A 27,657-nucleotide genomic window follows, 5' to 3' on the forward strand; every position below is an offset into this window, starting at 1 on the left:
AGAAATATAGGGGCGCCTGGGTGGCTCAGTGGGTTAAAGCCTCTGCCTTCGCCTCAGGTCATGATCCCAGGGTCCTGGGATCGAGCCCCGCATCAGGCTCTCTGCTCGGCAGGGGCCTGCTTCCCCCCTCTCTCTGCCTGACTCTCTGCCTACTTGTGATCTCTGTCTGTCAAGTAAATAAATAAATAAATCTTAAATTAAAAAAAAAAAAAGGAAGAAACAGAAATACAAATTTCAGCAAAACACTGAACTCAATCCACGATACAGATTGAGATGGAAACACTGCCAAAAGTACTGGAATTCTAGCAGAGGAGCATGTGGAAGGAAAGGGGACAAGTCACTGCCATTGCCTACCTCAAAAAGCGCCAGCAGTACATTTCTCCAATGGTGAAGGGGCAACCGTGGGGCACAAAAGCCCCTTCAGAATGAGTCTCGGATGGCTGGGATAGGGGAACTGAGTAAGCAGAGAGACAGAAGCAAACCTTCGTTTTAAATGTTCAAACAAGTTGATTAGACAGAAGAAAGTAACTGGGGACAAAAACCATCAAGAGAAGTTAACACCAAGGGCGCCTGGGTGGCTCAGTAGGTTAAAGCCTCTGCCCTCAGCTCCGGTCATGATCCCAGGGTCGAGCCCCACATCGGGCTCTCTGCTCAGCAGGGAGCCTGCTTCCCTCTCTCTCTCTCTGCCTGCCTCTTTGCCTACTTGTGATCTCTGTCTGTCAAATAAATAAATAAGTAAATCCTTGTTTTAAAAAAGAGAGAGAGAGAAGTTAACACTGGGGCACCTGGGTGGCACAGCCGTTGGGCGTCTGTCTGCCTTCGGCTCAGGTCATGATCTCGGGATCCTGGGATCGAGCCCCACATCGGGCTTCCCTGCTTGGCAGGAAGCCTGCTTCTCCCTCTCACACTCCCCTTGGCTGTGTTCCCTCTCTCGCTGTCTCTCTCTCTGTCAAATAAATAAGTAAAATATTTTTTAAAAAAGAAGTTAACACTATCACTATTTGAAGACAACGTGATCGCTCCTTAGGAAAACGAAGAAAATGAACTGAAAAAATAAAGTATTGTAAACAGTAACTGAATTCAGGAGGGAGCTGGATACAGTCCTAAAGTCCTAACAGAGCAACAGGCTTCTTGGGGACCTGTCAGGAATCCCGTGGCAGGTCAGCTCTGTCAGGTCCCCTGTGTCACAGAGGGTATGGTGAATTATGCACTCTGGAAGAAACACTTATTCTGTCTTTGGGTTTGCTTTCCCTGCTGGTTATGCCTCTACTTTACCATTCTTGGAACTACTGACTTTGCGTAACAACAGAGTGTCTGGATAAAATTGTCTCCAACCAAGAAATTCACTTCCCGGGAAAAAGAAATGAGACAGTTGGCAAGCCATGGGCCATTATCGTATTTCCCATGCACCAGAAGCAGCTGGCCTTCTAGAACAATGAAATGGTGTTCTGAAAACAGATCTAGCAGTATCCAAGAGACCGCACCTGTAAGGCTGGGACGCATTCTTGTAGAAAGTGATATGTGATCTCAAACTCTCGCCAAAATGCAGTGTCAGTTCTCTCTCGGCCAATACAGAGGTCCAGAAGCCTAGGGCTGCAGTGGAGGGCTGGGGGGTGCAGGGTGACCGCTCTATTACTTTTCTCTCTAAAAATATTTGCTTCCCATCCCCCAAGTCACTCATGCTCTGTAGACATAATGGTCTAGGGTGAGGTGTTGTCATTGAGGAACCCAATTAGGGTTCCCTGGTCATTTGGGACTCCTCCTCCCACTAGGGCAATGGCAGGAAAGGGTGTTCCTGTGCTAGCCTGCTCCCCTGATTATGAAGGGGAAGTAGGGTTGTTACTCCCTGATAGGGCCTGGGAGGGTGGTGGTTGCCTCCTTGAACCACCACACCCAGAGGCACAAATTAACAGAAAACCATCACAATCCACATAAATATACTAATTTTCCTCCCCCACTATTGTATACATCGGGGTTTGGAGGGAGCTAAGTCTACCAGTTTGTTCGAGGTTTTAGAATAGTAAGAATAAGGCGCCTGGGTGGCTTAGTGGGTTAAGCCTCTGCCTTCCGCTCAGGTCATGATCTCAAGGTCCTGAGATGGAGCCCCTCATCCTGCTCTCTGCACAGCGGGGAGCCTGCTTCCCCTCTCTCTGCCTGCCTCTCTGCCTATTTGTGATCTCTCTCTCTCTCTGTTGAATAAATAAATAAAATCTTTAGAAAAAAAAGAATAGTAAGAACCAACACTTGGCTACAGAGAATATAGGAAGAATGGGCAGCATGTTGAAGTAGTGAACTCTGAAACTTAGAAAGAATGTTTAAAGTGGCCTGAGATGTCACATCTGTCTTATCTGGATGTGACTTGATGTTGCCTCCTTTTAGAGACACTCTGTAGCTGGAGAGGTGGAACAAAGTACAGGTGTGGGTTCCCGGGGCTTAGTTCTGGGCCCTCTTCTGTCTACGTGCTGTACCTAAGCAACCTCAACCTGTCCCATAGCTTTAAATAACTCCTACCTATTGATGACTCCTAAACCGACATGTCCAGCTCTAGCCTCGCCTGCAAATCCAGATTACACATCCACCTGGCTCCTTGATCAGCCCTTTGGAGGCCTCATAAGGATCTCAAATCAACACGTCCAAAGCAAAACTACTGATTTCTGGCTCTCAGCATCCACTGAGCTGCTCCTGCTACAGTCTCCCTTTCTTCAAGAAATGGCCCTATAAGCCACCCTGTTGCTCAACACAAAAATCCAGAGCTGCTTTTGTCCACTATGATAGTCCTCAACCGCATGTGGCTATTTAAATTTAAATTAATTAAAATTTAATTTAATTTAAATTAACATCCCAGGTTTGCAGTTTTACTAGCCACATTTCAAGGGCTTGAGAGCTACCACATTGGACAGTCAGCGACAGAGCATGACCACGATCATGGAGAGTTCCGCTGGACAATCTTCTCTTGCAAGGTTGCCAGTGACTTGTCTTCCTCGTCACCTCATGTAATCCATTAACAAATCCCATGCACTTTACCTCCAAAACATTCCTTGAATCAATCCATCTCTCTTCAACCCACTCCTAACACCCTGGTCTATGCCGCCATCACCTTCCACCTAGACTGCGGAACTCACTTTTTGGTTGCCCTAGTTCCAATCTTCACCACCTATAACCATTTCCCCTCCAGTGAGCATGATTTTAGAACTGAAAATCGGATCATGCCTTGCCCCTGCTACAATCCTTCCATGACTGCTGTGCCAGACACTGTAGTTTTACCCTTGGGCCCTTTCTTTCCTTCTGCCTCAATGACAGAACCTCTTAAGTTCAGGTGAGCATACGGAAGCCCAAAATAAAGAACACATTTTCCAGAGTCCCTCCTTGCTCTTAGGTGTGGTCATGTGACTGAGTTCTGACCAGAGAGAGTAGTGCAGTCTCCTGGCATGTCTTTAAAAAGAGCAGGCTTGGGGCGCCTGGGTGGCTCAGTGGGTTGAGCCTCTGCCTTCGGCTCAGGTCACAATCTCAAGGTCCTGGGATCGAGCCCCGCATTGGGCTCTCTGCTCAGCCGGGAGCCTGCTTCCCCCTCTCTCTCTGCCTGCCTCTATTTGTGGTCTCTCTCTCTGTCAAATAAATAAATAAAATCTTAAAAAAAAAAAAAAAAAAGGCAGGCTCCTCCTGCTGCTGTAACAGGCATAATGGTTGAAGCTGGAATAGATCACAAGGTGAACTTGGGAGCAAAGGTAATGTCCTATGAGCAACAAGATAGAAGGAGCCTGGGACCCTGCTGTAGTCGGGAAATGCACCAGCCCTGAAACGCCTACGGAGATTTTTACACGAGAGAGAAATAAGCTTCATTTTGTTTAAGCCCTAATTACTGGAAGTTTTCTGTCATAGGAGGACGTAATTCTAACTGATACAACTTCCCAACATACTTGGAAGAAAACCCAAACTCCTTACGAAAGCCTGGAAGGTTCTGCACAATCGGTTCCCACTCCAGTACAATCCCCTCTATTCTCCCCTCACTCACCATGCCCCAGTCACGCTGGCTTTCTTTTTGGCAGCTTCAAAACACCCAGTTTCTTCATGCTCTAGGGACTTTGTAGTTGCTTTTCCCTCCGTTTGGATTGCTCCCCCTCGGATCTTCTCATGGCTGACTCCTCTTAGTTGCTCGGGTCTCACCTTAAATATCACTGAGAGACATCAATAGAGAGGGTTACCCTGACCAATCTAAAATACCCAACAAGGCACCCTCCTTTACAAAACCTTATTTTAGAGGCGCCTGGGTGGCTCAGTGGGTTAAAGCCTCTGCCTTCAGCTCGGGTCACGATCCCAGGGTCCCGGGATTGAGCCCCACATCGGACTCTCTGCTCGGCGGGGAGACTGCTTCCCTCTCTCTCTCTGCCTGCCTCTCTGCCTACTTGTGATCTCTGTCAAATAAATAAATAAAATAATCTTTTTAAAAAATACCTTATTTTAATTCTCTGCGTAGGATTTATCATTACCGTCTGCCTCCCCATCCTAGCCGGTAAGCTCCATGAGGACAGGAATTTTGATTGTTTGGTTTGCTGCTGGACTTCCACTCTCTAGAACAGCGCCTGAAACCCATACGTGTCTGTCAAACACCGTTCCACGGATGGCGTGGTGGTTAAAAGCAGGGTTTCTAGAGTCAGACGACGACCCACATCAGCATCCTGGCCAGGCCACGTACCGGTCATGTGACCTAACTCGGGTCATGTGACCTAACTCGAGTTGTATAACCCAAACTCTCCGTAAAATGAGATTTCCCGTGGCATAGCGTAGCCGTAAAATGAAAGTGCGTTTTAAAGCACTCCCGCCCGTCTCTCCCTTCCTCTGAGGGCTCCCTTCTTTTCCTACTCCCTTTGGTCCCTTCCATGACCACTTTTCTGCTTTTCGTACCTCTCCGCACCGTCTAGTGGTGACTGGGCCTTTGAAATTTGGCGGGAATCAGCGCCACCATTCAGGAGGACCAGGGCTGCGCACGCGCGAGACACCTACTCTTTCTCGCGCGCTAACTTTGCAGCCTCGCCAGCCAATCAGAGCTAGCGTCGGAGCCCGTGTTCCGAGGATTCACCAATCGAATCTGGGAGGCGGGCCGCCGTGGAGGCAGTGGCGAGAGGGGGCGGGGACAGGGAGAGGGCACGCGCGGCTCTCGCGGCAGTGTCTCTGCGGGCCAACGGGAGAGGCCTGAGGGTGAAGGCGGTGGGGCGTGGCGTTGGGGGGCTCCGGCAACCCAAGGCCGTCCAGTGTCGAGCCAATCAGAGTGAGGAGGTGGGAGGAGACTAACCAATCAGCGTGCAGGATAGGCAAGGCAAGGGGTTGAGGAGTCTCTCGCGTACGTCTCCGGCTCCCTAGCTTCTGTCAGGGGAGCCGGTTGTGCGGAGGAGGCAGAGGAGGCGGGAAGACGGCTGTGGTTGAAGGGACGATTGCGGACTTGCGTGGAGGAGGTCCGAGGCAGCGGGCAACCATGGTGATGGCGGCGAAGAAGGGTCCAGGCCCGGGTGGCGGGGTCAGCGGGGGAAAGGCGGAGGCGGAGGCGGCCTCGGAGGTGTGGTGTCGCCGGGTGCGGGAGCTGGGCGGCTGCAGCCAGGCGGGGAACCGCCACTGCTTCGAGTGCGCCCAGCGCGGCGTCACCTACGTGGATATCACCGTGGGCAGCTTCGTCTGCACCACCTGCTCTGGCCTCCTGTGAGTGGACTGGCGCCGGGTAGGCGGGGTGGGGGTGGGGGGAAGGGGCTGCGGAGTGTTGTCGGCGTTGGGGACAGCATGGATCCGGGGCGAAGCGACAGAGCCGAGGTCCGGGCGGCGGGGAGGCCTGGGGACGCTCCTGATGCGCGGAGAGGGTCGTCGGCTGCAGAGAGCTGTCATGGGGAAGGGACCTAGGCAGGGGAGACAAGACACGATTGGAGTCGCGCTGCAGGGGAAAGGAAGGGCACCGGACAAGAAGCGAGAAACTCCCGGAGGGGTGGGGGGGACCGAACCGAACCGAAAGTGGGGGGAGAGTTCAAGGGAATAGGGGCGGGGGTGGGGGGTGGTTAAAGGGCCAGAGAATGACACACACCTTGAATGGGAACTCTCTGGAGGTGGTGAGGGGCGAATAGGAAGGGGGAGAATAAGCTGGGCTCTGGAGGGAGGCGTCCTTTTCTTCCTTCCGGCTTGTGCCCATCCTGGAGTGTGAGATGGAGAAACCCCTTTTAAATAGGTAGGTTAACCCGGGCTGACAGCCTAGAGATAGTGACCGGTAAGGAGCCCCGTTCCGGCGTCCAGGGGCAGGTCCTAATGGTGCAGGGCTCTGGAGTGCAGGTCTCCAGCGATGAGAGCGGATGCGTTTACCCTGTTAGCTTAACTTTTCCAAACGTGTGGGGATCTGGATGAGCCATCCTTAAGTGTAATAGTTTACACCTTTAAGCTTCTTGTTGCCATGGCTTGATCCTGGCAGTAGCATCTGGCAGCTCTTTCCAGATTTGGGGGAGTTTTGTTGTATAATCTGCAATGCTACACTTGGCACCGGCACTGTATTTGGTCATGCCCCAGCTCATTTAGAGCCACACAGTTCCAGGCCAGATTTCTGGTTACAGAGTAAGGTTCTCCCCACCCCCCCACCCCCCACCCCCGCATAGGAAATTAGTTAGTTAGATGGCGATTAACATTTGATACCAACCCGGTATCTCAATTCTATCCAAGTCCATCAGGAGATTCATTCTGACTTGTTCAGTATTGCTTTAATATATTGGTGTGTCCGTTTTGTATTTAACAAGGGGGGGGGGCTTTCCTTGTTTCTTCTTACACCTTTAGGAGCCAGGGAGGGAGCAGTATTGTTCTTGCATGACAGATGGGAGAACAGAAGCAAAGAGAGGTTTACTGATTTATCCAGGGCCATATGGGGGTTGCTGTTTTCAGCATTTGTTATTGGATATTAGTTCTGATCACGGCAGACCAGAAATGAAGATCCAGCTCTCCTCAGATACCGTGTAGGATTCTCTCTCTCTCTCTCTATCTGGGATTTTTACCTCCTTTGCCAAACTTCTGTGTTCTGAGCAACCTCACTTGTGTGTTAACGACTTTGGGTCTAAGTAAACGCTAGTAGGGCTCTTAGGACAATGATTAGAACCCAAACAGGAAGTCTCTGCCTTCAGCTCAGGTCATGATCTCAGGGTCCTGGGTCATGATCCAGGGTCCTGTCAAAAGGTAGAGACTTAAATGAAGCCAAAAGGATAGAACTGAGACTGGGACAAGTATTCTGAGGAGAGAAGGAGCGAAGTTTAGGACTATTTATAGCAGAAAGAAAAAGAACAGATTCCCAAAGATCCTGTTACGAAGAGGAAAATCTGATTATAGAGTCTGGGAGCAGGGGGATAAAACTGATGGCATATCAGAGTCTGAGTCCTAGGAAGGAAATGTTTGGAAACAGTATTAATCCATCCCCATGGTTTGCTGCATGGCACAAAAGATAAAGCACCGACTAAATGGGAGGGCTGACACTATTTTCAATATTTTATGATCTTGGGTGCCTAGGTGGCTCAGTGGGTTAAGTCTCTGCCTTCAGCTCAGGTCATGATCTCAGGGTCCTGGGATTGAGCCCCACATCGCATCGGACTCTGCTCCGCGGGGAGCCTGCTTCCTCCTCTCTCTCAGCCTGCCTCTCTGCCTACCTGTGATCTCTCTCTGTCGAATAAATAAGTAAAATCTTTAAAAAAAAAATATATATATATATATATATATGTATTTTATAGATCTTGGTTTAAAGTATCCCATATATAACATTTCCTTTCTATAATGAATATCCCTCAATCAGTACAGAAGGAGGGTCAGGGGATCTGGCACACATTAAAAACCTGTTCTTTTGCTAGAACAGTTAACTCCTTAAATATCAGGGCACATTTTGCAGAACATGACCACCTTTCCCTGTGTTCATTGTTTTTGGTCTTTAGTGAAAAATCAAAAGGCCGGGCCAATAAATGAAGCTGAAACTAAAGGGCATGTTGACATCATAAGGAGAGAAAGAGGAAATTCTAGAAGCCAGCTGTAGTTTTCCTGACTGTGCCTAAGTTCTTGATGGTACTTCTCCTGTGCTAATTGAAGTTCTAATTAGCATGAGCTAAGTAGGGCAAGGCAAAGGAACCTTATAAAGAAAGGGTCTTCACAAAGTACTGCCTGTGCCCTCTGATGCACCTTGGGCAAGGCTGGGAGCTGGCGGGTGGGCCGTGAACAGAAGGTGGAAGTGCTTATCGCTGGGCGCAGAGTCAAGAGGAAGCAGGCACAGTCTAGCAGGCCGTGGAGGGGCCTGGCTCCGTGGGGACACATAGACCAATTAATATCTTAAACCCACATGGTTGATTGCCCGCAGATGAGGATTTCTCAGTGCTGGGAAGTGAATATCATGGTAGGCCCCAAGAGGCTGCTCACTGATTCAGTCAATCTGTCAACATACATTTATTGAGTGTCCGAGTGTCTATTAAGCTCCAGATAACGGTCTTAGGCACCGGAGATATGGCAGTGCACAGAACTGTACCCATCTTCATGTAGCTTACACCGTAGTGGAAGCCATGGGCTTTAAGTCAATCATTAAATATATAATTACAGGTGGTAATAAGTGCTGTGAGGTAAAGCTCAGCATGGGCTAGAGAGTGATGGGAGCTCACGTTGAGGTATGACGACAGAGAGAGAAGAAATATTCTTTGTTTAAAGGACGAGGGTTTTGGGGCGTCTGGGTGGCTCAGTTGGTTAAGCCTCTGCCTTTGGCTCAGGTCATGATCCCAGGGTGCTGGGATCGAGCCCCGAGTTGGGCTCCCTGCTCAGCGGGGTGCCTTCCCTCTCCCTCTCCCTCTGTTAATCCCCTTGCTTGTGTGCTCCCTCTCTCTCAAATAAATAAAACCTTTAAAAAGCGGGGGGGCACCTGGGTGGCTCAGTGGGTTAAAGTCTCTGCCTTCAGCTCAGGTCACGATCTCGGGGTCCTGGGATCGAGCCCCGCATCAGACTCTCTGCTCGGCGGGGAGCCTGCTTCCTCCACTCTCTCCCTCTGCCTTCCTGCTCTGCCTACTTGTGATCTCTGTCTAATAAGTAAATAAAATCTTTTAAAAAAAAAAAAAAAAGATACAATCTCCTAAAAAAAAAAAAAAAAAAAGACGAGGGTATTAAGGGGGGCAAGAATTCAAGTACAACATTCAGCACCATAGCCAGAGAAAGAAGACAACGAGACTGGCTTTATTTTGAAAGCCAGCTTTCTGCCGAGGATGTTACAAGTATGTCCGCCTCTTGGGGGAGTGGAGCGTTCTGGGGGCAGTGAGCACTATTACCAGAGCTCCCAGCTGGCTGCACGGACTGATGTGGCAGAGTTGACTGTTGTAGCCGAAGTTGAATTTCCCAAGATCTGCAGAAGATTTTCGATTTTAATACTGGTGGGTGGCTATAACTATGGCTTCATCACTACATGTGAGAGCTCATTCTCATTTTCTTTTTTCATGAGAAATATTTTCTCAGCTCTAGCAGAAAACCACAGCGTTGGTGTGAGGGATTGAGAGAGAAGCTGCTAGTTTGGGCTGTTTCTAAATTTACATTCATGCTGCCACAATTGTAGGTCCCAAATTTGACCTAGTTTTATTCATTTGGTTTTCGTCCAATACCTAGTTTCCTTAACCTGGATATAGGTCCTTTTCATTTCCCCAACATACACATCTGCCTATGTGTTTTGTTGTGTCTGACTCTTCTAGTAGAGAGCACAGCTAGGACAGGGTACAGATTGCTGCTAAAAAGTACTTTTGCCAAAACAGTGCTTTCAGTGGTTTGGTTTTTTTTTTTTTTTTTCTTGTTCTGGTTTTCCCACCTGCCTCAATGGATAGACCATGTTTCTTTAGTAAAAAATAGATAGGGCCTGAAATGTCATTAACATCAGGAATGGGCACTGTGTTTGACGCCCAGTTTTTTTCAGCAAAGTCTGTGGCATGCTTCCCTAACCTGGCTGTTTGGGTCCATTTTTTTTTTAAGGTTTTTATTTATTTATTTGACAGATCACAAGTAGACAGGGGAGGGTGGCAGGGAAGCAGGCTCCCCACCGAGCAGAGAGTCCGTTGCAGGGTTCGATCCCAGGATCCCAAGATCATGACCCGAGCCGAAGGCAGAGGCTCAACCCACTGAGCCACCCAGGCACCCCATAGGTCCATCTTTAATCCATAGTCCTTCAGGACTCAGTAATAGATACTGGTCTCCTCTACTTCTGCACAACTTTATTCCAGTAGTGGGATTAAGTCAGGATTTGGGTGGACAGAGCTCTGGGCTGCGTGCCTAGGAGAGGTGCTTGACAGCTCTTTCTTTGTGACAGGTCCCTAACTTCCAGGTGCCTTAGTTTCCCCATCTGGCTTTGCTGGTAGTCGTTCCTCGTTGAAGCTCTTTTATCTCCATGGAGGAAAAGGCATAGTGTGTTGCTCAATAATTCAGTACTTTTCCATCCGTCTGGGTGAGAGAGGCAGACGTGTCCCTGGCCCCGGTGTGAGTCCAGGCCCTCCGTCGCCTCCCACTTCACCTTTCATCCAAAGAGATGAGAAGAAGGGGGAAGAATGTCAAAGAAACCAAGAATGAGCCTGAAGAGGAGGGCAGAGGACAACAGTTCATCACTGTCACTAAGGAAGAACTACAGGAAATGAGTTGAAGCGGGGATTTTTGGTTAGGAAGAAGTTCCCTAAAAGTAGTGAAATTGAGCCTGCAGCAGGGTAAGTGGGGAGCTCCCCTATTAGGGACTAGTAAGAGTCTCTAATAGGGACTCTCTTTGGTGATGTTTGGATCCAAGATAAGATCCCTGCTCAGAGACAGAGGACTGGAATCCCAGGAGCAAAGAACCCCCCCGGGGTGGGGGTATGAACCTGCACACAAAAGATTCAGAAGTCAGGAATTCCCAGATCCAAGTTTGGCACAAAGGAAAGAACTTGGGTGCCCGGTAGAACTGTTTTTTTCCATTGTTTGACCTGACAGAAATTCTTATCTGAGCTGCTGAGCAGGTCTGAGACTTTCACCAAGCAAGACAGAAGCGAAATACAGGCCGTGGTAAGGGTAACAACCACAGGAAAACAAAAGGTGTGGGATTTGTAGGAATAGTCCTACGCTTGCTAGCATCAAAGGAAAGGAAGAGAAAGGCAAGGAGAGAGCCCTGGGCGGGCTTTAGGGTCCCTGCAGGTCCCTTGGCTGCCAGTAATTCAGGGCACTTCAAAGTGGGAATGCCAGTCAGGTGCCCTGTGAAACCAAAGCGGAAGGCCTCCTGAATGGGGCCAAGGCTCGAGTCCTAGTAACGTACTTGCTTTCCGTTGGAAACACTTGCCCTATTCTGGGCAAATAAATTTATCTCTGTGTTTCCCCAGCACCACCTGGTCAGAAATAACAGAATGGATTTGCTGTGATACCCGAAGGGCAGTGTCTCCTTCTAGCTCTCACTTCTTTTGGGCGGAAAGCTGTGAGTCATGTCGGGAGACTGGGGGCAGCTTGGAGATTGGTTCTGTTTGAGTCCAGGCCAGTGACTCAGATCTGGCCCCTCGCATGCCCCTGCTATGTCCCCAGTGAGCCCCTATACCCCTCAACCATTCGATTTCAGCTTCTGGGAGGAGAGGGGCTCTTGTGTCTAACTTGTTCCTGTCAGCCAGCAGTGGCCTCTCTCTGATTCAGAAACAAAAAGCTCTGACTCATAGGCCATGTAACTAGGTCCTCTTCCTGGGCTGCAGAATGTTGCCTTGTAGAGAATTCTCCCTGCCCCCAAACTGTGGCTCTAGTTATACATAATCCAGTCTACAGACATCAAGGTCAGAGCACTGCTTTTTTGTGCTGTGCTACGGAAACATCCTGTTCCCTCGGATTCATTTGGCCCAAAGCACCTAAGTCACTTATTTTCTCTGCTTTCCCTTCATCCTATCTACGCCCCCCCCCCAAAAGAAACCATCCAGCCCAAGCTTAGCCATAGGAAGTTCTGTTGTTCTAATCATCCCCTCCAGACTGATGAATGGGTCAAGTCCCTCCCCCTCCCCTACTAGGAAACACATCTCCCTGTTTACACTTTGCTAACAGTTCCTGGTTCTCCTTTCAGGAAATGTCAATGACCTTTTTGTGATAGGCTCCGAATCTGTTTTTCTAGTGTTAACGTAATACCTTTTATTTTTCCCATGGCCATTTCTCTTCCTTCCCTGACTGCAGCATCCTGGTACCACATCCTCCCTGATCCGGCTCTGTGTATGCCTAAATGGCACCCAACTGGGTCGAGAAGTATCTTTGCCCAGGCTTCTAGGGTCACTGGAAGCCAGCACCCAGTAATCAAGGACTAGGTCCTACATGATAAGTTATCTGTATGATACAGAGTGATAACTGTTGTATTCCTCCAAGTGCCTACCACAATACCTTGTATTTTGCCAAAGGATATATTTGTTAGTGGGAGGGGAAGGGTTGGAATCCCTGGGATCACAGGGACAGAGAGGTCTGCTCTGGCTAAACTCGGACCGTTTGGCCTTTGAGAGGGAAGGGCTTAGGGATTAAGGTGACCAAGAGCTAGTGAAAGAATATAAAAGGCTGTCTGGACTTCAAGACAAAACTAGGCCATGAGTAAAACAGGCTTTAGGAGAGAAAACTGGAGTATCTCTGAAATGTGCTTAGAAGAGTTTTCGGGGCCGATCAGATTTAAGAGCTATTGTTTGACATGTAGTTACAAAGCCTTGCTTTTGGATTTCGCTGCTCTAATCTTTCCTTGGGGCATCAGACCTCTTTGATACTGTCTTTTAAAGGAGTATTTTGAGACCCTTTACTTAAAAGTCTAGCAGCAGAATTGCTGAAAATGCCTTCAATTACAGCCTTCAGTGTCCTGTCCTTCATTAGAATCCTGCAATCCGTAATTTATCATTAAAAGGGGCTACTGCTCTTCACTGTTCGCCCTGGACTGTGTCACCTGTCCCCCCCCCAACCCCCCCACTGCCTCGGTGTAGGCTTATACAACACTGCCATTCTTCTAGACTTGCAAGGACACCTTCATTTTGTGCGTGCACCTGTAAGCCTGAATTTTTTCTACGGTTTCCATTTGGTAAACTGTGTGGTCTCTGCCTTTCTCTTTGCTTTCCTGATGGCATCAACCAGGACCCTCTTCCTGAGTTCCTTTTATTTTCATATCTTGGTTTGCCCTTTCATTTTTCCCCCCCAGGGGAGTTTAAGTCTGAAAAGCCACATGAGCTGAAACTGTCTTTCCTGCCGGTGCCTGTGCTCATTCACGTGCTGGTCCCAGGGGCTGGTTTACTCATTGTGGTTTGGCCAGCTCTGTTTTCATCCGATAAGTGCTGGTGGTCTAGACCAGAGTAAAACTTAAGGGAAAAGGGAAGGGGGACTTGGCCTAGCGCCAAGTTTCCCTTGTGAGAACACTCCAGAGGGCAGTTGAGTCGGGGCAAGGAAGCCTTCTTGTCTACTGTAATCTCCACAGGGCTTCTGTGGGCACAGCTAGACTCTTAGAGAGTTAACAGAACACAACAGAGCTGGCACAAAAGCATCACTATGGGATGCATGTTCCTGATTCATGCCAATCTCCTATTCATGGTTGAAGCTCACTTCCTCCTGCTTCATAGAAAGATCCAGAGCTGAGAAAACCTGGATTATCTCTTTTCCCAGAGATCTCTTCCTGAAAGAGAGGGGCCCTCTCCACTCCTACCACCACACTTTCTGTTGAGACAAAGAGGAGGGGCAGGCAGGTGTAAAACAGGAAATGGGAAGTGGGCACATCTCTGAGTTCCCGGAAGTACCCCCCCCCCCCGCCTGCAGTGGTAAAACAGGAAATGGGAAGTGGGCTCATCTCTGAGTTCCCGGAAGTACACCACCCCCCCCCCCCCAGTCTGCAGGCTGAACACGGAACTGAGGCAAAGAAGAGAAGCCTTCTGGGTGGGCGGGCTCTGCCTTCCTCTCCAGAGTGACAGGGAACATGACACATTCTTGACTGTCATTAAAAGCCTCCAAAACATTCTCACTTCCCTTCTTTCCTTGAATTAGGGATCTCTCTGAGCTTAATTCATGTGTTGTTTTATCCTTTCTTCCCACCTCTCCTCCCATAAACAGACCTGCAGTGCTAACTGCATTGTGCCTCTCTTCCTGTCTCTTTCCCACAGGAGAGGCCTAAACCCCCCTCATCGAGTCAAGTCCATCTCCATGACAACTTTCACTGAGCCTGAAGTGGTATTCCTGCAATCCCGTGGAAACGAGGTGAGCCACCACCGATGGAATGCCTGCTGGCTGTATAGTTGCCCTACTGGCCAGGGGGCGCTTTGCCTCAAGACTGTAGCTTTCTTTTTTTGGTCGAGTTTCTTTTATTATTTAGTGTATAGTTTATCTTGTCTATGTATATTTGTATATCTGTGGAATCTTGGTTATACAAATTGTGCTTTGTCTAGGCCCTTGTTAGAGGAATGGGGGGGGGGGGCGGGGGAGGAGCAAAATCTCTGTAGGGGGTGACTCCTGGGCACTCACAGGGAAGACTGCCCCTGGACAGTTAGAGCTCCACATTCCTGAACATTCAGAGTAGACAGAGCCGGCCCCCTGGAGTAAGATCTCCTGGAGCCAACTCTACCAACCCGACCCTCAGCAGCCTGGGATTAAGCCCAAACGTGTCCTCGAATGTGGGTTAGACCCCTTCCCCAGCTACATCTGCTGGCGGTGGGAAGACACCATCCTTGGTGTTGGCGGTCCTCCTAGCTTGAAGGTGATTGGCTTACTTGGAGGGGGCCGACCAGGGAAGGCTCTGGAGGGGTGTTCTAGAAGCCACAGCTCTAACAGTTGTCCCTGACCCTACCCCCCTCCAGATTTAGTTCCCCATAATTCTCGTGGCCCTCTCTTTTCTAAGTTGTGTCATAACATGTAATTATAAATCTATTTTTCCTTACCTAAGGCATGACCTCCCCATTAGATGGTCAGCTCTGTGAAGACAGAGATGGTGTCTGCTTTGTAGATACACCCAGACTCTCAGCTGTGTCTGTGCTCAGTAAAGAACGTATTGATGAATAAAGTAGGGGTGGCTCTCCCCATCCCATGCTTTCTGCCTGAACGCCTCTCTTACCTGATTCCACGCCTGTAGGTTTGCAGGAAGATTTGGCTGGGCCTTTTTGATGCTCGGACATCTTTAATACCAGATTCCAGGGACCCTCAGAAGGTGAAGGAGTTTCTCCAGGAAAAATACGAGAAAAAGAGATGGTAAGGAGGAGAGCCATTGCTGCACACACCCGTGTCCCACGACATTCTTCGTCGGACGGTCCAGTTTCCAGACTTGAACTGGGGCTTTTCTCAAAGGCCAGACTTCAAAATTATAAAGCTGCCTAAAGGACAACTTGTTCCCAGTCACTAACCTCGCAGAGTCGATGCCTCTCTTTTGGAGAGACATTAGATTGCTTGGAGAAGGGCTGGGCCTGAGGGAGTATGGGGCAGGGTAAAGCCCAGCTGGGCCCATATATGCAGAGAGGCAGCTGGCAGCACATGTCCTAGAGCCCTGTGCTTTAAAAACCCAGCGTTTTATCCACAGTTTATGTGTGTTCTGTTCTCCTGGTGACAAGAACAGCATCTCTGCCCTGCCCTGCCTTGTCTCTCCCCAGTGGCACTTTCCGTGGCTTGATCTCAGGGGTGTGTGCATGTTGGGGGGATAACTCTAGGGCATAGAAGAGAAGGCAGACAGCAAGGAGATCATCGTGGACAAAATAGCATTTTGGAGACCCCGCTGGGGGGTGTCCTCCAGACAAAGAAGATACCTTCAGGGTGGAACATACATATGCTGGAGTGGAGGGGATTTTATCAGACGTAGCAAAAGCTGGCAGGATAGACTGTGAGCACTTGGAATAGGAGGGGGCAGAACCTTTCTGTGGGACTGGAAAGGAGTTGGAAAATAGCATCACCTGTCCAGCAGCATTGCTGGCAGGTTATTACTTGAAACCCAAATGGTTTGATGTCAGAAAGAGAAAGGAGAAGGGGAGAGAAAACCCGGCCCACGTCAGAGCGAAGTGAACATTCCCGCAGAAAAGAACGAGCATCCGACAGTAAAGAGGGACCCTCAGGATGGGCAGAACTTGGCTGAGTTACGAAAGTCCCTTCAGTTCGAAAAAGAAAATCAGTGGGCAAAGGCCAGGGGACTCGACTGCTGTCACCTGTGCTTCCCAGATGCCTACACTTGAGCATGGCACACGGTGTTACCCTCTTCTCTCAGCCTGACTGTTCTTTCTCCAAGGTATGTCCCCCCAGACCAAGTCAAGGGGCCCGCTTATACCAAAGGCAGTGCCTCCACCCCCATCCAGGGCTCCGTCCCGGAAGGAAAGCCCCTGCGGACTCTCCTGGGGGAGCCTGCGCCGTCTCTATCCGCCGCTGCCTCCACCTCTAGCCAGGTAACTCTCAACACCCACCTTCCGCCCTCCAACACTAGCTAGGGATTCGGCAGACAGGGATGTCTGTTTCCTAAATCCAGCCCCAGCTCCGGACTTAGCAGACGACAGTAGAGGAGATGTGAGTTAATTCTCCGCCCTGCTGTTACCTATGTCTCGGACTCACCTTGGCCTCCTGTCTTCAGGAAGAAAGAACCCAACAGGAAGTGCTATCTAGGGAAGTCAGAGTATCAACCTCAAACTTGACCATTGCTCCAAGGAAACGCGGAGGGGCAGGGACAATGCCTCAAGCCCCTGGGAAAGAGGAGGAAGTCCCAGCTCCGGGGCTGGGGACCTGGGGGGGAGGAGGTACTCTTGGCAATGTCCCTGTGTAGCTCAGTGTTCCTGTCACTGATAGGCTCTGAAATGTCTGCTTCTGGGAGCTGGTGCGCTGAGAAGACAGGTTAGGTACGTGAGGGGCTCAGGCAGTTGCTGCCCAGGAAATCTCTCCGTTGAGGGCAGTTTCTCCCTCTCTTCTCTCTCCACGTGCCTATCTGGGGGCAGCCTAGAGAGCCACGCAGGGGCCGGGTCATGTCTGGGACTCCCAAGTGCTCTATGTCATCATGCCTTCTCCTCTCAAGTCTGTCAGTCAGTCTCAGCCTCGGACGTCCCAGCCCCGGAGCTCTCAGCCGCCTCCCCACTCCTCGGTCAAGAAAGCCAGTACTGACCTGCTGGCCGATATAGGAGGAGACCCCTTTGCTGCTCCCCAGGTGGCACCAGCTTTCGCTGCATTCCCAGCCTTCGGGGGTAAGTGGGACCTGGGAAAAGAACATTCCTACAATGTATTACCCCTGACACAAGGCATTCACGCCCTTAGGGTGACCAAGTTTCCCCCCTACACCCCCCTGCCCCCCGCCGGCTCTTAGCTCCCGTGCCACAAATGAGTCCGCTGACAATTCTGAAGCATCAGGGTTGGAAGGGCCAGGGTCAGATGAGAGTGGCCAGGATTATATCTGTGAGTTTGACCAGAAAACATGACAGTCGGGGACTCTAGCGCCTCCTCTTAGAACACTGGATCACCTGTTTATTACTGTCTTTTTTCCATTAAAATGGGGGCAGGGAGCTTATCCTGTGTTCCATTTCCCCTGCCCTCTTCCCAGAGATCAGCAACCGCCAACAGAGGGTTGAATAAAATGGTATCTAGCTTTCCGTTTGCCTTTCAAGCCCCTTCCCCCACCAAAACCAACTTTTTTCCCCCACATGATTTAGCCCAAAGTAGCCCCTGACAAAAATGTGAATGCCTCATGGAATAAAGACAGAAGATGGTAGGGAGTGAACTTGGGAGGCCTCTGACATCGCCTCTCCCCCAGCGGGCTTCTGGCCCTCTGCCCAGGCCCCTGCCATCTCTCCCTGAGCAGGACCCTGTGGAAAGGCAGTGTCCCATCAGTGGCCTTTGGCCTTCCCAGTTAGTGCATATTTTATCAATTATATGTTCATTTTATATATGTGGACTTTATGTTCCCTCCACCTATAGGCCAGACACCCTCCCACGGAGGCTTTGCCAACTTCAATGCCTTTGGCAGTAGCGCCGGTCCGTCCGCGTTTGGAAGCATTCCTCCTGGCAGCCAAGGCCCGTTCCAGGCCCAGCCCGCACCCACAGGTAGACTCTGCCCTGCTCTCTTCCCGTTCCCTTCCGCGCCCCTCCTTGCTTCCGACTGCGTTCATGTATTGCCCTTCATTCGCATCTGCACCGACCTAGAGAGCTGAGCAGAGGGGGCAGAGACTTCTTGGCAGGGAAAGGGGCTCCCGCTCCATTTTGTCCCGGAAAGACAGCAGCCCAGTTGCCGCAGGAATTGTGGGGGTGTGCATAGGAGAGCTCTGACAGGCAAGCTGGAGAGACCCCCAGTACTCGAAAAACCAAGAGCGTACGTGAGATTTCCTCTAGAGTGCTCTGATGGTCCGTGCTGGACCCTGCGCCAAGGGCGAGGGCTGGGTCAGAGTCCAAGACAGTCTCCAGAAGTCCGCACTCATCCCCGTTAGAGCAGAAGCCTGTAAACTCAGTGTTGTGTTGTGCAGCAATTGAAACACACACACACACACCCAAAAGAAAATGCCCTAAAGGCCGCTGCTGTAAAGCACCTGTTCCTCCCCGAGCCCCCAGACATCAGGTCTTCATAGCCTTGGGGCCGGCCCTCTGCGGTTGCCCATCCTGCACACACAAGAGGGCAGCCGGTGTGCTGGAAAGACCCGATGTCTGGGGAAAGCCAGTGACTTACGCTCTCTCTTTCTCCCCTTCCCCCCAACCCACCCTTCCCCCTCTCCACCCCCACTGCCAGCCAGTCGGATGCTAACTGGAAGTTACAGCTTTGGTGAGTTTTTCTTCCCACCCCACAGCCCACCCAAGCTAGAAGCCTGTCTCAGGTGCTCTGAGCAGAGAGCTCTGAGGTCTGGAAGGAACCTTTCCAAGGTGGCCAGCTTCCCCATGAAGCAGCTCGGCAGTTCCCTGTCCTACAGCCCACAGCGGGGCAGAGCTGGGCCCAAAGCCCAGACTCCCCTACTCTCTCGCTCTGCCCACCACCTTCCCACTGTGCACCGCGAATTGTCTGAGTGCTTTTGTTTTTATTCTAGTTTCGTTTTTTTGAATGGGGCAAGGAGGGACATTTTATATTGATCGCAGTTAAAATTCACAAAGAAGTCCTCATGTTAACCAACTTAAAGTACCTGATAGGGTAGCCTTGAAAGCCAGAAAGCAGAAACTCTTAGACACAATGAAAATGTAACACGGCAACAGAGAGGCAGACTCACAAGATTAATAGTAGATCAAGTAGGTAGACAAATATGGAGGAAAGTAGGCCATTTGACTAACACTTGAACAAGTTTGACCTAATAAATAGGAGTAGAACTTCGTAATCAAAAGACAGGATTTTAGTAGAACTTTGTAATCAAAAGACAGGATTTTCAAACATAGAACACTTTTATAATCTGACCACAGACCAAGAGACAACACATAAACTTCTAAGAAGTAGAAATTGTTGGGTGCCTGGGTGGCTCAGTGGGTTAAAGCCTCTGCCTTCCTCTCGGGTCATGATCCCAGGGTCCTGGGATCGAGCCCCACGCTGGGCTCTCTGCTCAGCGGGGAGCCTGCTTCCTCCTCTCTCTCCGCCTGCCTCTCCGCCTACTTGTGATCTCTGTCTGTCAAATAAATAAATAAAATCTTCAAAAAAAAAAAAAAAAAAGGAGTAGAAATTGTTCAGGCCACATTCTAAATGATAAAAGGTGTCCTAAAAGATGTCCCATAATAATGTTTCATTGTCCTTGAAGGCGTGAAACAGGGAAAAGATAATTACAATATGGAAAACAGATAAAAAGCTAATAGCCATCATGTGTTTTTTTAAAACTATAAATAGGGGGGCCTGGGTGGCTCAGTCGTTAAGTGTCTGCCTTCGGCTGGGGTCATGATCTCAGGGTCCTGGGATCAAGCCCCACATGGGGCTCCCTGCTCAGCGGGAAGCCTGCTTCTCCCTCTCCCACTACCCCTGCTTGTGTTCCCTCTCTTGCTGTGTCTCTCTCTGGCAAATAAATAAAATCTTAAAAAACAAACCTCATGTAAATAATAAAGAATAGAATAACACGGAACAGATACAAGCAGCTAGTAATACCCAGAAAAAGATGAAAGTGTTTTCAACCTGACGAATCAACGGAAAAACAGAAATTAGGGTCAGATGATAATTCCGCACATTATATTCACAGAAGTTTTAAAGACTAGCCATGGCCCGTACTGTGTGGGGTAATTGGCCCTTCTGCATGTTCCCAGTAAGAAAGTAAGTTGGCACAGGAGTATTCAGTGTAGCAAGAGGGAAGTGTTCTTGGAATGAGAGCTCGAAAGGAAGCAGCCTGTACAAGGTGGTAATAAATTGGTCTGGCCAGAAATGCATGCTTGTTGGGGCATCTGGGTGGCTCAGTGGGTTAAGCGCCTGCCTTGGGGTTATAGTCCCAGGTGGCTGTTGGGCTCCCTGCTCACTGGGGAGCCTGCTTTTCCCTCTCCCTCTGCTCCTCCCCCTACTCCTGCTCATGCTCACTCGCTCTCTCAGTAAATAAATAATTTTTTTTAGATTTTATTTATTTATTTTATTATTTATTTGACAGACAGACAGAGATCACAAGTAGGCAGAGAGGCAGGCAGAGAGAGAAGGGGAAGCAGACTCCCCACTGAGCAGAGAGCCCGATGTGGGGTCCTGGGATCATGACCTGAGCCGAAGGCAGAGGCTTTAACCCACTGAACCACTCAGGTGCACCAATAAATAATCTTTAAAAAAAAAAAAAGAAAGAAAGAAAGAAAAGAAAAATGCATGCCTGTCCCAATCCGTTGCCTAAAGGGCCAACCTTTAAAGGAGAGAAGGAAGGTATCCAGAGCCCTCTCGGGCTGAAACTGGAGTGAACTTTTGTCCAGTGTCTGGTCATCTCTAAAAGAGCCGGTCTGCAGCCCACCAGAGCCAGCCAGCCCTTGTGAGCCACTGTGAGGAGCTTCCCCATATTATCTCCACGAGAACGGAAAGATCTCCATTTTGCCGTTGACAAAACCGGCTCAACGTGGCCGGTGACCTGGGCAGACCCGAATGTCGGATGAGTGGCAGCTCCCATTCACTTCCCACCGCACCGTGATCATGAGGGTGGTTCTCTTGAGTGCGCCATAAAGGAGTACTGGGGATGAAGTAGGGAGACTTGGGTGAGAGGTGGGTGTCTTTTCTGACAAGCCTGGTTGTATTTTTATATTTCTGAGGGGGAGTCTGGAGAGGGGAAGTTTCTAAAACTGCCGTTTCCCCCGAAACTGCTAGAAGGCATGTCTACCAATCCGGCCGCAGGGAATGAGGCGCTGGAAGTGTAGAGGAAGCAGAGGAGCCAGCGCAGGTATTCCATTCCTAGGTTCCCCAGAACCAGCCGAAAGTGCTGGATCCACCTGGCCGTCGCGAGGGCCGGCTCTGCCCCCTAGTGTCCGCCGGGAGACACACAGCCTGGCAGCAGCCGGACAGGACAACGGCACCTCCCCAGCTTGGGGAGCTCCTGACCCAAAGGCCCAGAGCAGGACTGGAGAGTCTAACCTAAGTAAGGACAGGAAGCTGTGTTCACTCAGAAATTCCACATACCCCCAGTCATAGCCCAGGAAAGGCCAGGGGCCCCCGAGAATCAGAAGATTCAATACCAGGCTGCTGGCTTCCAGTCTTCCTGCCCGCCTGGGGCCTGGAGAGGACGCAGACCAAGTGTGCTCAGTGGCGTGGTAGCCTTGCACTGGTTCCCGTCGAAAGCCCAGGGACTGAGAAGGAGGGTGGCCAAGGCGAGCAACCTTGGAACCTCGGAGCAGGCAGGGCCGGCCGTGGGCACCTACCTTCCCTGCTGGACTCAGCTTCTCCAAGTCCGAGTGGAGATGCCTAGCACTGGAAGGATCCCCTTAAACCAAAGCGCTTTGGCCTTGTCCTTTAGGGAAGGAAGAGCATGGAGCTTCAAATGACAGTTCTGGGGTCTTCAGAAAAGCCCCCAAACTTAGGGGAAGCCAGGCTAAAGTTTGAGGGAGCCAGGGAGCAGCATAGGCTTGAGAACCAGCCTGGCTTGGCCACCTCCCTTGCTTTGTGTCTTACCTTTTCCTTGCCCTTATGCCCCTCCTCGAAGGGGGTGGGGAGAATCTGCCCTTTGACGGTTGCCTGCTCATCCTTCCTACTCTCGACAGGGTTTTCCCCACCAGTTTTCTCATCTGAGTCCCCCTGCATTCTCTCCACCTCTGCCACCACATTCCCCCTTCCCCACAAATAGGCTTCCTTCCCCACAAATGGGCTTCAGGTTACCCTCCTTTAGGCAGCTTCTGTAGCCCCACCGGGCTGGGCTGCTGTCTCACCCCCTCCGCACCGCCATGCCCCTGGGAAGAGGAGCCTGTGGCCTCACTCGCTTTTCTTATCATCCTATTTTCTTTCTCTCTCTCTCTCTCTCTTTTTTTTTTTTTTTCCCATGCTTGGTGGCATAATAGACCTGCCGTTCTGTACCTTGATTTATGTTTTAATGAACAGTACGGCTAGATCTTTTTTCATCAGTACACGAAGCGCTTCCTCATTGTTTTTTTATGCCTGCACAATAGTCCTGCTTATGTGTACACTATAATTTATTTAATCCGTCCTGTGTTGATGAATACGTAGAACGAATGATGAAGTCTTTCGCTGTCGGCGCTGCCGTTAATTACCCTGCATGTGTCCTGTTTTGCACGTTTGTAACTTACATCCGTGAGAAAACTCCTGGCAAGGGAGAGCTGGTCTAGAGGGGGACGCAGTTGATACAGAAACAAAAACACGTCCCTACAAAGATGTCAGTGGCCACAAGGGCAAAGAACAAGGTGTCAGGAGAGGAAAACAAGGCTCATTCAATCAGAGTTCAGAGGAGGCCCACCTGAAGACACAGTTCTGTTAAAGCCCGAAGGCTGGGGTGGACCGTGGGGGGCGGGAGGTGGGGGGGGGGCTCCTGTTCAAGGTGGAGACAGAGCACATGGAAAGCCTGGAGCTGGGGGTCCAGGAGAGGCTCTGGTTCGCTTGTGTTTGAGCCAGCCATCGTGTTTCCTTTGAGACCTTGCCTGGTTTCTCTGACCCCGGAGACAGTTTATTGTATCAAAAGTTACGATGATACCTCGCCATTGTGCATGCGTTACAGATTTCCAAATACTTGCCGAAAATACTTAACCTAGGGGCGGGTGGTCTTCCAGGCCTCCGAGGAGAGGGCCCGCAAAAACAGGCTGAGGAGAGTAAGGTGGTTTGCTCAGGTCGCAGCAGGAGCCAGAGTAGGGCCCAGACTGGAGTCCAGGTTACCTCGCTCTCCCTCTCACGCTGTCCTCCAGCAGACGACTTCGGATTACACGTGTGGCAGACACCATGCAAAGCGTGTTTGCCTTTGGTATGAATCTTCCAGCACTCAGAAAAGTCAAGCCTTATCCATCCGTAGCTTCATTTTGCCCTCACAACAGCCCAGAGTGGTGGACCGGACCCCATCATAGAGATGAGGCAAAGGCTTTCTCCAAAGGACAGGGATGTCTTGGACTCGCTCCTCAGGCTGTTTTGGAAGCTTCCCACATGGGCTCGCCCTCGGGGATTTCTCTTTTGCAATGTGATGACCAGAGAAGGTAGAGGAACCCTGAGCTAAGCTCCTGGCTTAGGGTGGCCTCCCGAGAGGGGACAGCTCCAGTGGGAGCGGGAGCTGAGCTGCCCGTGCAGGCTCCGGCGCGGGGCCGCACCTTCCAGGAGAGGCTCCTGAGCGTCTGGGCTTTCTGCCCCTCACAGTTCCTCCCCCCCATCCCCTCTACCTGCCCCTTCCTAGGATTTATCCATAAATGCTGATTTGAGGAAAGGACAGACATTTCCATGTCTTGAGGGAAAAAAGGGAACCGCAAGTCAGCCTACAGCCAGAGGGACATGGACCTGACCTGAAGGTGGTTTGAGCGCTAGGGAGAAGGAGGGCCGAGGGCCGTTACCTAGTACTCTTGGCGGGACTCAAGGCCCTCGGAACCAGACAATCCAGGGGACTCTCTCAATGGGTGCACTCATGCCATCACTTTGCCGCGTCTCCCCAGCTCCCCCCACCTCCATCTCGCCTCCTGCCCCTTCGCTCCTGCCTCACCCCAGCACGACCTGTTCTGTTTCCTGTGATCGCCCAGGGAGCAGCCAGGTGACTCGGTTTGCGGCCTCTCCTCTGGCACCGGCCAGTCAGCCCAGCAGCCTTGCAGATATGAGTGGCCTCCTGGCGCCCGGACCATCGGCTGGAGGTATCCCTAGCAGGTGGGTTCAGAGGTCGGGGACTCTGCCTTGGGGCCGCAGAGCCTTGCTTTTCCCGGCCTGCTGAGCTCCTCCCATGGGCTGGGACAAGGGTCTGCCATCTCCTGGTCCCTTGCCCTGCCTCTCCCCTTGATGCCCCGGGGCCCTGTGTGCTGACTTCTCTTCCCACATCACAGCATCTTCGGGGTGGCCGGCCCGGTCCCCACGCTCCAGTCGGCCACAGCTGGTGGAGGCGGCAGCACTGGCCTTGCCTTTGGAGGTGAGTCTTGGCTGTGAAGACCCTGGGAGGAGATCCAAGGCCAAGAGGAAACTGGGGACTCTGCAGGGAGGGGAGGGGAGAAAACCCAGGAAACTCGAGAGGAATGCTGTCTCCCGAATGTTAACCAGATGAGAAAAAATTAATTCTTTCTTTCTCCCACCTCTACCCCCTTCTGCCCTAAGCAGCCTTCACCAACCCTTTCACAGTACCTGCTGCTCTCCCGCAGCCGCCTTCTACCAACCCATTCCAGCCCAACGGCCTGGCCACAGGTAAGTCTCCGGACTCTGCCCTGGCCCTGACTCTCTCCAGGGCGCAAATCCCTCTCTCCTTCTTCCCTTCTGTCTGTCTGTCTGTCTGTCTCTCTCTCTCTCTCACACACACACACACACACACACACACACCACTGTTCGGAGGAGTGGCCGGCAGCCTCGGTCCTGAAATCAGCCCCCTTGTCACCCTTGACCAGGCCAGACCAGGCTGAATTTCCAGGCCGCCTAGTGGGCAAAGTACGACCACTCAAGTCCCAGAATGAGAATTTCAGAATCACGACACACAGACTGCTGCTTCCCAAGCTGGTTCTGCAGACCGATGTGGCAGGGACTCTCCCTTCTCACCCCTCAGCAGTGGCCCCCCCAACCCCCACCTTCTGTGTCCTACCTGCAGCCCTGCCCCTGGTCCCTGCTGTCATCGGCCTGGAGTGTTGGGGATCTCCTGGCTCTCTGTTCCTCCCCTGCCTTTGTTGTTCTTAAAAACCTTGAGGCCAGGAAGTGTGCCTGGTGGCTGCCAGCGCTGCTGACAGGCGTGGCAAACGCCACTGTTGACAGCTTTACACCCCTTACTGGCTTTTCCCGGCAGCCCTAGGAAAGGGGTCCAGCCTGCTTTTAGAGAGGAGACCACTGAGGCCCATAGAACGCTGATACTTTGCTTTCGTTGGCACAGTTTAATAGGTAGCTAGCAGCTGACCCTGGTTCCAAGCCATGCCCCTGCACGGCACTGCAGTGCCCTCCGTGCCACAAGCCACTGTGGGCAGGAAGAGGCCTGGTTTGCTAGGTGGCACGAAAGCCAAAAGCTTCCGTGGCTCGCTCCGGGTACTTTTACTGGGTACCTCTGGTTAGGGACACACGCTAGCCCATGTTCCCCGTCTTGGAGAGATCCAGGAAGAACCATTCTCCAGCCTGCGTTCCAGAATTTCACCTGAACTTCGCGTCCTCGGTCCACAGGGCCCAGCTTTGGGATGAACAGCGCTGAGCCTGGCTTCCCCCAGACAGGGCCACCCACCAGGGCCTTTGTCAGCACCTTCGCACCACCCCTGTTCCCCGCACAGACCTCGGTGACTCAGCAGCAGAATGGTAAGGGATTCAGACTAGACCCTCCTTTCTTATCCCCAGCACACCCCCAGCCCCCCCAGGGATGCAGGGGGGAGGCCCTGACTATTAGGACTCTCAGGGAGCCAGACGTCTGAGCTAGTTCCCTTTTGGACCGGTAGGGGGGGCCAGAGAAGCCACAGACCGGCCTGGTGTCCTCTGACTCTGCTCCACACCCTCCTTCGCAGACTTCAGCAAGGCCAGGCTCCTGCGGCCACTGTGGGAGGGGGGCGGTCCCCAGCCTGCAGGCCCGCGGGTGGAGTGCTCAGCCCCAGCATGAGGGGTAGGGCTGCGTCTGCTGAGTTTCTGCCCCTGCTTTCCAGGCTCTTCCTTCAGCGACTTAGGACCAGCCAAGTTGGGCCAGAGGCAACTGAGCCAGCCAGCCGGGACCTCCACCAACCCCTTCGTGGTGAGTGCGGGTATGGCCTCTCTCTGGGGGTCGGGGACAGAATCCTTTGAGGAGAACAGGGCAGTGTGGGCTGGAAGCCCTGCCTTGACCACGCAGGGGGTGCTGGGTTAGTCCGTGGGTGGTGTTGGCTCCCACACTCCCCTGCCCCCCGCTTGCCTCAGCCCCCTGACTTTCCCACAACCCCCAGCGCGGTAATTCTGGGGGAGAAAGGAATGCTGGACCGCATCTTTTCTCTGGCCTCCAGCTCTTGTCCCCTAATCCCCTAATTTGTGGTTGTTGTTTCTTTCCAGACTGGATCCTCATCAAGCCCGTTTGCCTCCAAACCTCCAACCACCAACCCATTCTTGTAGCACTGTGGCCTGGGGGGGGGCTCTTCCCTGCCGTCTGGGGCCCCTCTACTCCCAGGAGCTCTGGTGACCATTTGCCTGTGGCATTTCTGCGGGTCTGAGACCAGAATGGGCCTTGTTTTCCAGGGAAGCAGTCTTGGGGATGGTGGAGGTGCTCATGCTTCGCTTGGGGCTTGCAGACAAAAGGGCAGCTTCCCAGGTCAGCTGCCCCCAAGGCTTCTCCCCTCCTCTCCGCAGCCCTCACCCAGGCAGGAGACCCAGGAGGAGAGAAGGCACAGCCTGGCCTAGAGGACTGATGGCGTTTGATTTCTCAAATTACTAATCATGATGACAGGAATCTTCACCTCCTGCCCTCAGCATACGTAGTGGTCCCTTCACTCCCAGCCGTGTGGGCGGAGGAAACTGTGGGCACAGACTGACCAGCTTCCTGTGGGAGCCAGCCTCCCGCCCCCCATTCCCGACTTTCCAGTGCTGGTCTCCTTGTGGACAGAAGCACAGTGGGCAAAGTTGGGTCAAGGTGTGGGGTTGACCTGGGACAGTGATCAGACAGGCTGAGAAGGCTGGCTTGGGCCAGCACCCCCTTTCCCTCCCCACCCCCACCAGGCCAGGAGGCCCTCCATGGTTTTGCTTCCCCGGCAACCTCCCTCATCCTGGGTACTCAGGATGAATAATAGTTTTGCCTACTACTTAGACATGCCCAACTCCTGTCAAGCACTTTAGTTCGCTGTGGTGTCATGTTTGGATACCGGTGTTTTATATTTATACATAGAGAATTTTCTAATATAGTCTATTATATATACACACACACGCACGCACACATAGAGATATATAGACACAGGCTGCCATTCTGCCCCCAGATAGCTCTCTCACATGGGGAACGGAACGGACCCCCATCTGTGCCTCGACCAGCAAAGCCAGAGCTCCAGAGGGTGGTGGGGGTGGGGGGCAGTCACGAGTCCTGAGCACCCCAGAGCCTGGGCTTTTCCAGGGAAAGGCTTTGTGCAATTGGCTGGTTTGGTTTTTTTTTTTTTCCCTTTCTTTTTCCCATGTGCCTCCCCCACCCCCCAAATCTCTGAGCCAAAGCTGTGGCAGGCGATGTTGGAAAAGAACTGCATTTGAAAAAAAAAAAAGGG

The 27,657-nt window shown here is 51.5% G+C and overlaps 1 protein-coding gene across 4 annotated transcripts; it reads left to right on the top strand.

Annotated features, from left to right (window-relative positions):
• Positions 1-5,268: 5,268 nt before the first annotated feature.
• AGFG2 (ArfGAP with FG repeats 2) lies at positions 5,269-27,657 on the top strand. Of its 4 annotated transcripts, none has more exons than XM_059155671.1 (13): positions 5,269-5,691; positions 14,115-14,208; positions 15,077-15,192; positions 16,214-16,367; positions 16,985-17,150; positions 17,878-18,003; positions 18,680-18,712; positions 23,944-24,148; positions 24,322-24,404; positions 24,590-24,673; positions 25,625-25,753; positions 26,092-26,177; positions 26,468-27,657. In XM_059155671.1, the coding sequence occupies exons 1-13, from the start codon at positions 5,471-5,473 to the stop codon at positions 26,525-26,527; spliced, it is 1,557 nt and encodes a 518-aa protein (XP_059011654.1). In that variant the 5' UTR covers positions 5,269-5,470; the 3' UTR covers positions 26,528-27,657. The 4 variants fall into 4 exon arrangements, with proteins under 4 accessions (XP_059011654.1, XP_059011657.1, XP_059011656.1 ...); XM_059155674.1 differs by having other exon boundaries at positions 5,270-5,450; XM_059155672.1 differs by having other exon boundaries at positions 5,273-5,691; positions 24,028-24,148.

This window comes from Mustela lutreola, chromosome 17, assembly GCF_030435805.1.
Source record: "Mustela lutreola isolate mMusLut2 chromosome 17, mMusLut2.pri, whole genome shotgun sequence".
Classification (NCBI taxonomy): Eukaryota; Metazoa; Chordata; class Mammalia; order Carnivora; family Mustelidae; genus Mustela; species Mustela lutreola.